Source organism: Gallus gallus, chromosome 1 (assembly GCF_016699485.2).
Source record: "Gallus gallus isolate bGalGal1 chromosome 1, bGalGal1.mat.broiler.GRCg7b, whole genome shotgun sequence".
Lineage (NCBI taxonomy): Eukaryota > Metazoa > Chordata > Aves > Galliformes > Phasianidae > Gallus > Gallus gallus.
Genome location: NC_052532.1, coordinates 12,566,145 through 12,580,713, shown reverse-complemented (window position 1 = coordinate 12,580,713; position 14,569 = coordinate 12,566,145). Strand labels below are relative to the sequence as shown.

The window sequence follows — 14,569 nt, the reverse complement described above, 5'->3', positions numbered from 1 at the left end:
AATGAATTTATGTCCAGGTGGAGGCCAGCCATGAGTGGTGTCCACAAGGGCTCTGTCTTGGGATCTGTGCTCTTCAACTTCTTTATCAATGACATAGAAGAACCGAGGGCACACTCCGCAGGTTTATGGACAACAAGCTGATTAGTACAGTTGATACAATAGAGGGAAGATATGCCATCCAGAGGGACCTGGACAGGATTGAAAAGCGGGACTAATGAGTTTTAACAAGACCAAGTGCAAGGTGTTGCACTTTAGTTGGGGTAGTCCTGGATATTAGTACAGTTTGGGAGAAGAGCTTACTGAGAGCAGTCCTGCAGATAAGGACTTAGGGGTTCTGAGGGATGAAAACCTGGATGTGAGCTGGCAGTGTGTGCTTGCAGCTCAAAAGGCCAACTGTATTCTGGACTGCATCAAAAGAGGGGTGGCCAGCAGGGAGAGGTAGGTGTCTATCCCAGCTCTGCTCTACCCTCATGAGGCTTCATCTAGAGTATTGCATTCAGGCCTGGGGTTCCCAGCAGAAGAAGAGTGCAGAGGAGGGCCACAGATATAAGAGGATTATAAGAGGAGGGAGACTGACTTTTTACATGGACTGGTAGTAATGAGACAAGGGGGAATGCTTGATCATTGTTCTCAGTAGGAGATGAAGAAAAATATGAGCTATCATGAGACTCATTTAAATAGACCTGTAAAATTGTTGCTGGTAGAGTCTGAATCTCCAAAGGCTCCAAAGACTGTGCTACACATTGTCATTGTTATGTTCCTCAACTCTGATGACTGATTCAATTTACTACTGTTGTTACTTACAGCATATGACATATTATTGCTCTGTTCTGGGGCTAGAACTCAGAAGGTCTTAGAGAATGTATCTCACGTTTAAAGTTCTTGATAATCTTTTTGTCTTTTATATCAGTTTCCTTATATCTAATGAAAGTTTTCTTCAATACTTCTAAGCTATCTTGCTATTTATGAAAATTCATTTGATTTACTGGAAGCATTTTAAGCCACATTTTTCAAGTTCTGTAAACTGTTGCTGTAGTAGGCTTCAGAATTACCAATTGTAGCTTGATTTCTGCTCCATGGATAGAATTAAGAGGAATCTGTACTAGCTGTACATTCTACAGAAGTCTTTTGTGAAGAATCTTCCTTATCTCTAATCCATGAATTGCAGTAAAATCCTGACAATATTAATCACAGTTTTTGACTTGACATATGAAGTTAGGTAATTATAGCTTTGACTATCCCAACACTGATTGAGAATAGTTTACCAGCCATGCAGGCAAAGGATGCATGTGCTGTAGACTTCTGTGTCCTTTGATGGATGTTTCCTTCCTATGTCTTGTGGCAGATGAAGCCAAGTTAAATGAGGATTTATGCTTCTGCTTTCTACAGAAGGAGAGTCTATGAGACCAAACAAAAGGCTGAGTGCATGTAAAAGTGCCAGGATCAAGAGTAGGACAGTAAGATTGTGAAAGTTTTAAAATTGTTTTTTAAGGCAATACCTTGTCAAACCTTAAAATGTACTGCAGTATATATATAGGTTGTCAGAAAGTGGTCCTCGGGTGGAAAAGCAATATGCAGCTGAGACTGATGAACTCTGTATGACATCAAATCAGTAGTCTTCCACCTTTCAGGTTCCCAGAACAAATCAGCAGAAAATTGAAGAAAAAGGCTCAATTGGTCATGAAGAGCAATTAAAGACTATTTTAGATCTTGCAGTCCTAAAATGAAGAGTTCCTCTGTGGATTTGTTTCCAATAAAAACACTAACTGCCTGGCATGCCATTCCCAGGGGAAACTAAGATCAGGACTTCAAGCTGGAAATGCAAACGGGGTAACAAGCTTTATGAAACCTTCTCCCCCTTCCATAATTCTTTTTAGAGACAGACAGTTCTGGCAGAGCCAGTGGAATCCCATCACTTACAGCACTTGCTGTCCTCAGTCTATGAGTCTGTTCTCTCATCTGCACCCAAGCTTTACTGGAATTCATATTTTTCACTATAAATTCTAGTTTGATCCTGAAGATCAAACTAGAAGGGTGCTTCAATTTTTGTCTCACTTTCTTCCTATCATCTGCCTTCCAGTATTTAGAGGGAGTTTATAAACATGAGGAAAATCAATTTTTTAGGTAGACAGTGTGGAGTAGATTAATTAACCTGCATTGACAGAAGATAGTAAATCAGGAAAGGAAATGTGAGTACAGAAATATTCCTTCTTTGCTCATCTTCCCGTAGGCTCTGTTCCATTCAACAAATAATTCATTTTGTTTTGCTATTTTTGTTTTGAAGAAGCTGTTTTTGAGTTACTTCTGACCATCAGTTACAGGTCACTGGAGATAAAAGTCTTGCAAGTTTCAAAACTATATGTGACTGTTGGGTTAAAATGAGTATTAAACAGGAGAATATAACCCAAGCCTCAATGACTGGGATGGACGGTAAAGCTGGTTTCAAAGAGTGGTGAAAAGGAGAGAAAACTCCAGAGAGAGAAAACTCCAAGTTTCAGCTACCTGTCCAGAATTAGACTTGCCTATGTATTGTGGCCACATCAACAAGATTTAAAATAAGCTATTTTAGAAAATAAATTAACGTTTTTCATGATAAGATAAGGGCTTTCCCTAATAAAATTGAAGAAAGCTGTGTAATAAAACATATTTAGCATATATACATATACGCATGTATATATGTATATATATTTGTATATTTATGCTGCTCACATGGTGAATAACTTTGTTCTGTGGTACTAGTTTATTCAAATGATGCACAGATTTTAATGTATTAGGTTATTTTTGGCTGGCACACATTATTACTTGAAATGAACCTCTCTAAAAGCATTGTACATCATCATGTTCTGTTGTCTTAGCAATATTTTTTCTAAATATGTGATTCCAGAGTTTATTAAATGCCCAATTTTTTCCAGATCTTGAATCACACTGGCTGATAATGTACATCTCACTTATGGCCTTTTATTAAGAGCAGTCAAGTTTCATGGTACCTTATAGTGCAGGAAAGAATGATAACACCAAAAATACTCTTGAGCTAAAGTTCTAGCTGCTACATTAATGCACCTACATTTCACACAGAAAACATTGTGTAAATAGTTCTCAGCTTCCTGTTGCCCATCTGGCTTCCATCTCGCAGAGACTCATTATGCAATTTCTTCTCCATGCAAGCTCCCAGTGTCAGGAATTTAAACACCATGCTACAACTGAGGACTAAATTAATCCTAAAATTCTGCAAAGTGGCAGACTGAGAGTGAATTAAAAAATAACAAACAGAAAGATCCTAATTGTATACTTAGACTGATGGCAATGCTTTTTCAGTATGAAGTCAAACTTGATGAGATTGTTAGGACTGTGAAACAGAATCCATTTAACAATCACAGCATTTGCAAAATTTGTTATTACTACTGTAAAGGACACAAATGCAATAAGAAGTGTATCACCAAATAGTGAAAATTGATCCCTACAGGTTGAATTATGTCAATAAACAAAATCAGCAAACAATAGGACAGCAATTTGATTGTTAGTAAATCAACACAGACCATGTCTTCAGAATCCTAACTATCAGCTAAATGTCTCACAGTTATCACTGCTTTTGTGACTAAATAACTGTTATTTATGCCAATATTACTATCAAAGATGTACTAAATGCTTTCTCAGAGATTTTGAAGATGCTTTGATGTGAGTGCAAGAATAAGAAAAAAAAAGTACAACAAAATAAAAGCTATTATCAACAAAAAGTAATGTATTTGTTCCACAAAGAATCTATGTAATTTCAAGTTGTTTCTTCAACTCTCACAAGATTGTCTTATTGAAGGCATTTGGTTTTGATTCTTTAAGACATAATCAGAAAAAAAAAACCCAAACCACCTACTTTCTATTTGACCCCATCTGTTTGATCTCATCCCAAACACATCTGTTTGTTGACAAGCTTTTTATAATTTATTTTACTTACCCTCATCCTTCCATTTCTTATTGCTGGTCCATCTTCTGCTAACCTCAGCACAAACAAATCCATTTTGTACTCCCTTCCTCCTCGGATACTAAACCCAAAACCTTTGGCTCCTTTCTCTAAATCAACAGTGAAATAATCGAAGTCCTGTATAGAAAAAAAGAACAACAAAAAAACAAAATGAAAGACAATTAACCATAATGAACGACATAATAGGCATTCAAAAAAAAACCGCTAAAATACATAATTTCAAATATGCATCTTCTCATTAATACCAACAAATGTACCTTCGAAGTATAATTCTGCACTGTCAGGATAGATGAGAATAAGAACAACTCTTTTGGTCATTAAAACCAGATTTTAGCAAAATGTAAATGCCTACGTCTAAACTATCCTGAAATGATGTCATGCTGCAGTTACCTAGAACCAAAGCTCTCAGGGTGATTTCCACATTCACGTTCAATACGTTCATGGTACCCAAGAATAAGGCTTTATGCCTATACAGAAGTGCTGATCTGACAGGTGGGATAGCAGGCAGTTCCTGTACAAACACCATCAATAATGCAAAAATTAGTAGTAGAGGCACCTCCTAAATTCCTGGCAGAACTTATAGAATCATAGAACTGTTTGAATTGCAAGAGATCTTTAAAGGTACTCTATTTCAACACCCCTGCAATGAACAGGGAACCTGCAGTCAGATCAGGTACTCAGAGCCCTGTCTAGCCTGACCTTGAGTGTCTCTATGGATGGGGCATCCACCACCTCTCTGGGCAACCTGTTGCAGTGCTTCAACTCAACTTGCTTAGTAGGTTGGACTGCATGGAGTCACAAAGTGCAGCAATGCTCCTCACTTCAGGTAAAATATGTGCCTTGAGGAGGAGGTGGGAAATGTTGTTCTGCATCCTGTAGGGACTGAGATTCATCTTTCCAGGTTTTTCTTGGCAGATCTGAACTACTAGTACCACAGAGAAAAACAACAGCAAGCTTGAGCTGTGTATACCAGTGGACAGAGAATTAAATAGATTGGTGAGAAATAGGCAGCCTAGGCATCTCTGGATGCTAAAAAAGGCTGTGGACATAGGGACAGATATTCACTTTTTGAAACAGAAATGAATAAACTCAAAAGATTCTCTGGATTCCATTTAGGAATTTGGATATTTTCGTTGATAGAGTTCATGTATCTGGCTTGGAAAACACAGACACAAAAATAACTTCTATATATGGTTTCAGCACACAGTGTCCAGAAAATGTACTGTCTAATTTAATATATTTCTGACCTTTGTGGTCCTTTCTTTTTTTTTTCTTCATTTTTTTTCCCCTTGCACACATGTAAGAAGAAAGGAGGATATTTTCATCAGGACTTTAAGCTAGATCCTTAAACCTTCACAAGTATCAGTAAATATTTATCATCAGCAGAGTCTTTTCCAAGGTTCACCTAAGATTTATTTCTTTGAATTTGTGAGATCATGCCTGATCTCAAAGAAACTGGTTGCACAAGCTAGTTTCTCCTCATCCAGACTACTAGCAAAAAAAAAAAAAAATTAATTTTATCTATCAGGATTCACTTTTACTTATTTATTTATTTGGATTAGATAAAATCTTGATTTTCAACAATGCTTTAGAAATGCCATCTCACCTAAGTACTTCTGCTGATACAAGGACAGCTTATTTTAGAACTTTGATTTTAACTCTCCAGTACATCAAAAATAGCATTTATTTAACATTGTAGTCGCACAATTAGAAATGCAGTGTTATTTGGCAGATCACAAAGTTCTTCATTAATATTAATGGCTCTGCATTCAAGTACTCTACACAGAAACAATAACTCAGTGTAAAAACAATGAAGGTGCCTTTTCCTCCTGTAACGTCAGCTGCTTTAATAATATATGATCTCTCTCTTCCAACTGTAGTGCTTTCTGTTGAGCAGAGCTGTCAGCATTTTGTACCTGGGGCTGTCTGTAGTCTGACAGGGGGTACTGCCGGGTGTCGGGAGAGTGCTGTCTGTAGTCCAGCAAGGGTGGCTGCCTGTAGTCGAGGGGTGGTGGCTGCTGGTAATCCATCACGGGAGGATGCCTGTAGTCCAGGGGAGGCTGGCGGTAGTCAGTTGAAGACTGCCTGTAGTCCGTAAATGGAGGCTGTCGGATATCGGGTTTCACATCCTGTCTGGCTTTTACTTCTGACCTATAACTGAGAAAGTCAAAATGGCTTAGTTTCAGAAAGCAGCAAAAATGTGAAGAAATATGCATTACATGCCATATCCAGGAGTGAAAGCAAATTGCCTGACTGCAAAATTCCACAGAGCAAATTTTCACAGATAAGCAAAACTTTTGAGGGTAAATAGTTGAGGCATCCAAAATCGAGGAGCATTTCTGAAACACGAGCATCAGCATTTCTCCCTCAGGTCATACTGTGCAATTTTCCAGCTGCTATCAGTGAGATTGGGATTAGGCTCAGAGGGACAGACACAGAAAGAAGCATCCTGATTCCCTTTTATCTTGCCTGCCTGGAAGATGAAACTGCATGTAAACACCTCCACAATGCTTACCATAAAAGAGCCCATTAAGTTTATGACATTCTTTCTCAAGAATTAAGACTTCTGTAGAGTAAATGAAACATCAGTGCAGACCTTCCTAGCCCCTCTGTTTCAATGACATAAAGCATTATTATTGTGAACTTCTAAAGGTTAGAAAGGATGCATTCTTTCTACTAGCTGTTAACTTTTTAATGAAAGGCATTTGATACAAAACACGTTAATACAGTGCTTATTATTACTGCACACACCCTGCAATAGTGCCTGGCTACAGGCCCACAGGACATAATCAGTAATTACGCAAAGAAGTCACACAGGGTAAAAGGAAAACAAATTTGGTTAATGAGGAATTAATAAGAAATAACATATTGCTTTAATTGTCATCTGGTTAAAGGAAGATGAGTTCTAACATTTCAAAGAAAATGGGACTTTTTGTGGCGCTGCAGTTGACCAAGTGACCGTGTGTGTGTATGTAATTGACTGTGAAAGCGATTTTGAAAAGAATTTATTGATTGAAATAAATGGCAGTTTGGATGAAGGAGAGCATTGGTTTTGCTCATGTTAATCTATTCCTGAGAAGATAAGTAATTAATACAAACATTTTGAAGTGTTTTAGATATGTTTCAGAATGTTGTTACTTTGATAGCGCACTTACAAAACCACCCTGGCAGGTCTTCCTACACACTAACTTGAATTAGCCCTGTGTCTGACCAGACACGAAGGTACCAGAACTACTACTTCCCTTTAGCACTTATGAGAAGATGGAAATAGCCCGTTGCCAAACAATCTTTTAAAACCTGTACATGGTATCTACAGTAAGACTTGCACGTATACAAGCAATCCTCTCATTTTCTTTACTCAGCATCCTAATCCTAGGTAAAAAGAAGATGGAGAACAAGAGGCTCACTGTGATACTGAGCCTTATTAACAGTGAAATAAAAATACTGATTAGGATCCCTAAGAGCTTTAAGCATCTTTTAGTATTTTAATTTTGATACAGAAGCAACATATGTGACTAAACAAACCAGATGTAATCATATTTATAAAATCTGGTAACAGTCACTATATGAATTAGCAATAGTAGACCTTTTTCTGGACTAAGAGTCAACCTTAGGCAGGTTCTCAGTGTTCTACCACAGCTGTATCTAAGATGATAATGCTTTTATTTACAGTTGTTGAGTAGGTAAATGGAGTAATGATCAATTATAGATCATGACTATCAGTTAAACCGTTACAAAATTTCTTTATGAAACTTTAATTGGGAACATTTACAGATTGCCTCTGAAAACTCCCAGATTGGCAGATATTTAATATTGACTTACAGTTACCCAGACAGACTTTTGTGAAAGCTGTACACTGCACTTCGTCAGAAGTGCATGCCTTCTAAAAACTGATCACTTTTGGAGAAACGTTCAGTAAAATATAATGGAAAGAAATCTGCCAAGTGTGACTAATTGAGAGAAAACCCTTTTGGGCAAGAGAAAGTACTACATCTGCTGAACAAGAAAAACCAGAGGGTGCAGTGCGTAACAATTGAACTCAAGTATCACCAGAAGCAAAAAGTTAAAATTCTGTGAGCAGTACCTACTGTTTTGGGACAAAGGCCTTCATGTATGTTAGTTGCTGAAGATTAGCTTAAAGACAGTGCAATCAGCTTCATTTCACATGCCAAAAATTAATCTGAAGACTAAATAGTGTTGATTGGAGATCACAAAAAGCTGTATTGCATAGCATGAGTGTGCTTTTGATATATTAAGCATTTAATACATCTGTCCCCTGCTATTTCTTTTCCATCACTGACAAACTTTTTCAATGCACATAAATAAGTTATACATGAGAAAGTGGCTGGAAAATTATACACCGTAGAGAAAACCTGTTAATAAAAAATATCTTCATGACTCCAGAGCTGCAGCGAGCAAAAGAAAGTGACACACAGGATAATGAAAAAAAGGCCACATCATCATCACATGTAGATAGATCTGCTTTGTAAGTGATAACATGGTAAGAAAGTACTATGCTATTGATGAAATTATTAGCATGGAATATGCCAGTATTCAGTTTCCTAACAAAAATATGATCCTGGTGGATACTTGAAAAATTTTGGGCAGTTCTCTATTAAGAATAATATCAGCCATAGAATCACAGAACTGGGTTGGAAAAGACCATAAAGTCCATCTAGTTCCAACCCACTAGCATATGCAGGGACAGCTCCACTAGATCAGGTTGTCCAGGGCCCATCCAGCCTGGCCTTGAGCAATTCCAGGGATGTGGCATCTATAGGTTCCCTGGGCAGCCTGTTTCAGTGCCTCACCACCCTCATAGGGAATAATTTCTTTCTACTGTCTAAGCTAACTCTCCCCTCTTTCATTTCAAAATCATTATACCTTGTCCTATCACAACACTCCCTGCTAAAGAGTCCTTCTGGAGCCTTCTTGTAGGCCACTTAAGTTATGGCAAGGCCCCTACAAGGTCCCCTGAAAGCCTTTTCTACTCCAGCCTGAACAATCCCAACTCCCTCAGCCTCTCTTCTAAGGAGAGGTGCTCCAGCCCTCTAAGCATCCTTGTGGCTCTCCTCTGGACTCACTCCAACAGCTCCATGTTCTTCTTATGTTGGGAGCCCCAGAGTTGAATGTAATAATTCCGGATGGGTTCTCATGAGAGCGGAGTAGAAGGTGACAATCTTGACCTGCTGGCCACATTGCTTTTGATGCAGCCCAGGCTACTCAGAGAAGTCATGTTAGCACAGTTCACCACTTGTGAGCATGATCCTGGCAGCACTGGGTGTCAGAGCCCACCCCACCTCCATGAGGGCACTGCAGGCTGTGAAGTTGCTATTTTCTTACCTGTTTTCATGTCCCTGCAGCTGCAAGGGTTGTGGGGGTGTGGGCTGTGCCACGGGGCTGTGCTGGGTGACGGGGCTTTGCTGCTGGGCCAGGGGGCTCTGCTGCTGCTGCTGCTGGGCCAGAGGGCTCTGCTGCTGCTGCTGCTGCTGCTGCTGCTGGGCCAGCGGGCTGTGTTGCTGGGCCAGGGGGCTCTGCTTCTCTGAGCTGGGTGCTGAGGCCGGGCTGTTCAGCTCTGTGTAACAGGAAGCCAGAGATTAAAGAGCTGTCACAGAATGGCATTAAACAAAGGGCAAAGGTAGATGATGACCATTGTCAGTCGCACTCCAGAAATGTATGTTTTGTCGCTTTTGCTCTCTTGGGTTATAATTACATTTTAAGACGTCTGAGGCTAATAGGGTCCTCTTGGTATTCTCTGAGATCTGAAAGCCTGGCCAATTCTGCGGCTCTCGTTGACAACTTCATTATTTAAAACCCAAATGAACAGGGCAAATGGCTTCCATGTGTCATGGTTGCTATGAAAGCCTGGAAATATTGATATTTGAAAACTTTTCATTTTGAGAAAATGAACGATTTTAGTGCTCTCAGCACTATTATGGGATGACAGATGTTGTCATGAAAGCTAAACCACTGGTGCGCTGTGTTAGCTCCTGCTCTTTGAGCTCAACGAGAGTTCCCTGTAGTTTTTACATCTTTGGGGACTGTGAACAGTAAAACCAGTCACACAATATTATGACTAACCAGCAAAACCAATGTATTTACCTATATTGATGCCAAATGACCAGAGCTTCACATAGGAACACTGCAGAAAACCAGCCTCCCTTTTTCCAAGCAGCATAAAACTCAAAAAGATGTAGAGGCTGGGCTGGGAGATGGCCTTCTACAATCAGCCATGATGTTCTACCTTTACATTTCCCCTGGAAGACACATTTGGCACCAAACTTATATCAAATGTATTTCTCCACGCTGGCTCAGCATTGCTTGGAAGCATAAATGAGAGACTCCTTTTGCCAGAGGATGGAGAACTGCACAGGTCATCCTATACACATTATCAACAGCAAAGTACACAGTGTATTTTTTTTATTATTCCTGCTTGCAACAAAATGAGTGAGGCCAGTGTGGCATGGTACCCAGACGATAGGTAGGCAAGATCCAGATCTTGCCCAGATCTTTGCATTTGAATCTAGTTTGAATTTTAAACTATTTTATTTTATATTTTGTAATGAGTGAGTTTGTCCCATTTGACTGTGCTTACAACGGCTTTCTGCTTCTTTAATTTATGCTCATAATTGTTCTAAAAGTTCAGGATGCTTTATTAAAAATCTTTTCAATTTAGGCTTAATCGTCAAAAAAGCTTGTATATCTGCACTTAAAGCACTCCTCATGCAGGCATAAGCAATACTTGTCTGTGTAATTACTATGCTTAAGGCTTTAATTGCCCATTTTGCATCTGTGAGCCTCTTTTGTACTGCAGTTTCAGAGGCAGAGACTGGGAATATTGTCCTTGGTTTCCACATTACTCTCATAACTATGGATGAACAAGTCAAATCATAAGCTGCTTCTAAAACTGTTTTGCATTTATATGGCATTTTTCACCTGAAAGTACGTTACAGAGGTATTAGATTTTTTCCTGATTTATAAATTGGGAAGCTAATACCAGAAGGCAAATGAGGAGTCCAATGTCACCCAGCCACATGGGGCAGCCTTGCCTTGAACACATGCTGCTCCACCAGCAACTGAGAGCAGCTTGCAGCACTGCATCCCAGGGGTACCTCTGCTTTCCTTCTAGTTTAACATCCCCATTTACTTAAATGAGAAATACTTAAATGCCAGTAATTTGCTAATATGCATAAATCAGTGTGCAAGGAAGGCCTAAATAAACTGCATGGACTGCATAAAGTAAAACACTTGTTTGTAGCTGCTCACAAAACTGACCTCTGGTGATCATACACTACTGTTCTTGCAGCTCTCTGGGGTGAATTCTGAGCTTGTGTGTTTATGTGTTCTTTCCTTCACTGAGTTCATTTAGCAAAATAGGCACATTCCCTCAGTGGCAATCTATGGCCAGTGTCAGGCTAATTCCTCATCCAGTTGCTGGATTCAACAGCAGAAAGTGAGTGTCACTTAAGTAATTAAGCAATTGCATTACCTCATGTATGTGACTCTCTTGGTTCTGATGGTAATCAGGCCATTAAACTACAAAAAGTCCTGAAATCAACATAAAAACCCATGAAGCCAACATCAAAGGACCTCCACTGATAAGCTGTGCAGTAATGATCAGAATAATTAATCTGTCTCCTATCCTCACCTTACAAAGGAGATATTTTAAGGTTTCATGTCCTTCCTGCCTTGTACTCTTATCCTTGCACATGTGGAGGAAACTACCAAATCTGAACTCTTCCTTCACATCACTTTGTCACAGGTAGCTGATATCGGAACATGCCTGGTGACAGCCATTGCAGTGCCTTGTCAGTCACTTTGCTGACTTAAAGGTTTGGTTTAAAGGACATGAACTCGAAATCTAGCCCTCTTATAGCATGCTTTCCCATGGAAAAGACAATTCTTACAAAAGACATGAAAACTGAGTTTCTATTACTCTGTTCCCTCTCAGATTTCTCCAAATTTCCTTCAAATGCCTTTTGCATAGCAAGAAACCTTTTCAAGAATTCAGATATTATTCCAGCTGATTCTAAGGCTGTAATTTTGGTGTACTGTATGTTACAGCTGAGAATGTGAAACAAAAGATGTTCTTTCAAGCACTGACATAATTCAAGCTAATTGGAGGCTACTCAAAATTTTCTTCCTGTTTTTAAGGGCCATTGACTTACCCTCCTGAGGAATGATGCGAAGTGTTACACTGAGACCTGCATCTTTAATTAGCTTCACAATATCTGCATGAGGCATGTTAATGATAGACTGGCCATTCACAGCTAAGATCCGGTCTCCGACTTTAAGTTTTGCACAGCGATCAGCAGGACTTCCATCAATTATCCGCCCTATTTTATGGGGTACAGCTAGACAAGGAAGAATAGTCACAGTTAGCTTACACAGCAGTAAGTGGTGGTGCTCACAAACAGAAGAGCTAAACTGAGCTAATTTGGTAGAAAGTTCCACCTGAATGAAAAGATACTTTGAGCATAAAACACTTGCTCTTACACAATGCCATCTGTATTAAAACAACACAGATTTTGCTAGAAAATCAGAATCTAGATGTTCGTGGCATATACATACATACAAAGTCCATCATCAGTTTTATGGTTCAGCTAGTCTACAAACCAGGCACGTAACAAGACAATAAACAGATCAGAAGAAGAATAAGGCATTAAAACACCGAAGGGGATAAATTTGCACATTAAGTAGTAGTCTTAAATTGTCTCCCACCTCTGAGTTTACAGAATTCTTTTGTCTGTATTTGTAATAGAGGCTCTACAGACATGATTGATTTTATATACCAACAGATTTTATTACTGAAAGTGCCCAGGGTTCACTACATTGTTCTCCTCCTCCACACAAACATGTTAATTGATAAACAGAAATCATACTGAAGATTTATCAAGACGTGCAGTTTTCTAATTAGATGCATGCCAGAATTAATTTGCAGTTAATTACGAGTGTATAGACACATTCACTACATCAAATAGAAGCACACAAACACGTACACATTCTTAAAACTGTACAGACCAATTTTGCTGCTTTTGCTCTTTGTGGTTCTCCATCTCCCTGCGTGTGCCATCTGTTCTCTTGTCCTGTCTTTTCCCTCATTTCCCACTGAATTTTCTAAATATATTCTAACTCTTTCTCCTGGTCTTTCTTCCCCATTCTCCTCTCATTTTTACCTAAATGGATACGCTATAGCTGACTTTTCCCATCTCTCCATCTAGGCCCCACAAAGAATATGGTATTTTTTTTTTACTACTTATAAATACACTTATCACAATTTCCTTTGACTGTTTATTCTATTAATATCATAATAGTGTCTGAGAATCCCCCGCCTATCCCACACTTCAGTCTTAGCAAACAGCCCAAAGCTGCTCTGCCTCACTGTTCACCTCCAAATGGTGTTTAAAAGCATTTTTTTTCCTTTTAAAATAATATATCCTTCAAAATTCTAACATCTAAAGGGAAATGTGAATAGATAAAGCGAAAGATGAATCAACATTTCCTTGAGATATCTTGGCTATCAATGCTATTATCAAACAAAGCACTAATGGGGAATATTTTCAGAATACTCCATCACTGCAAAACAAATCTCTCAGTCCCCCGTAAGTATTTCCTGAAGGTGATGATGATAAACACAGACTGCACATCTCAGGCAAAGTCACAGTATGCACTCCTCACAGTGATTTTTGCTTCTAATGAGGATGAAAGTGTTGCTTACAGTGTTATAAATTAATTTTCTGAGAACTAGAAGTCTAAGCAAATACAATGAAGTGAAAGCCATAACCAGATCGCGTGCTTCTTACAGTTATCTTTCAGGCAAGAATGTAAATTTAATTATGACTTCAGTAATGCAGGTAAAGCTAGTTTACTTCAGAGATATCTTACTGCTTAGAAAACAGGCAAATAGCTTATGTCACAGTATCTGAGGTCATTCTATACATTTAAATATACTAAGTATAACTGGCCTCACTTTGTAAAGATCTTGATTTTATTTTGCCCTTGATGCTTAGATTCCCCAGTAAGTGAAAGGGTAAATTGACAGTGAAGCAATTTACATTCACAGAAAGCCCTTGACCAGATGAGTTCTCAAAACACCACTAAGAATCACTTATGCTAGGACTGAACCATTGCTGTTGCTGTTATGCAATACAGGAGCTGTCTGAAATTACCCTGCCTGTGATACACATCAGTAGAGATCTGAAAATAAGGATGCCTTATATGAGTGAGCAAGAAATTGAGTAGGAAGAAAGAAGGAGAAGCATTGTGGATGAAATGTCATAGATAAAATTCTCATGCTTGCCACTGCTAAGCCTAAAGATTTTTTACTAGCGTAAATAACTTAAGTAGGGGCACAACTTCAGTAGCGAGGGAAAGGAGGGTAGGGAATCCTGTTTATCTGCCAGCACAAGTTCTGTTGGACTTCTTGCACATGACGAGTGAATAGAGCAGATGTCTGTGTGTTTGTGATTTCTGCTAAAACCAAAGCTGGGGGTGGGATGGCCATGACAGCCTGATTCAGCTCCAAATCCTGGGAAATGGAAAGGAAGGAAAAAGAGAAGGAACTTTTTTTTCCCTATATCTTCCTTCTATGTC

General features: G+C 39.0%; 1 protein-coding gene across 15 annotated transcripts in view; it reads right to left on the bottom strand.

The window, feature by feature from the left end:
* Positions 1–14,569, bottom strand: part of MAGI2 (membrane associated guanylate kinase, WW and PDZ domain containing 2) — a 726,830-nt gene that overhangs the window by 37,932 nt on the left and 674,329 nt on the right. For all 15 annotated transcript variants that reach the window (NM_001396254.1, XM_040685423.2, XM_040685432.2 and 12 more), the window contains 4 exons: positions 12,145–12,330; positions 9,320–9,551; positions 5,893–6,133; positions 3,950–4,093 (listed from right to left, as the gene is read on the bottom strand). In NM_001396254.1, the coding sequence (NP_001383183.1) occupies positions 3,950–4,093; positions 5,893–6,133; positions 9,320–9,551; positions 12,145–12,330 (803 nt within the window). The remainder of the gene's footprint in view (positions 1–3,949; positions 4,094–5,892; positions 6,134–9,319; positions 9,552–12,144; positions 12,331–14,569) is intronic.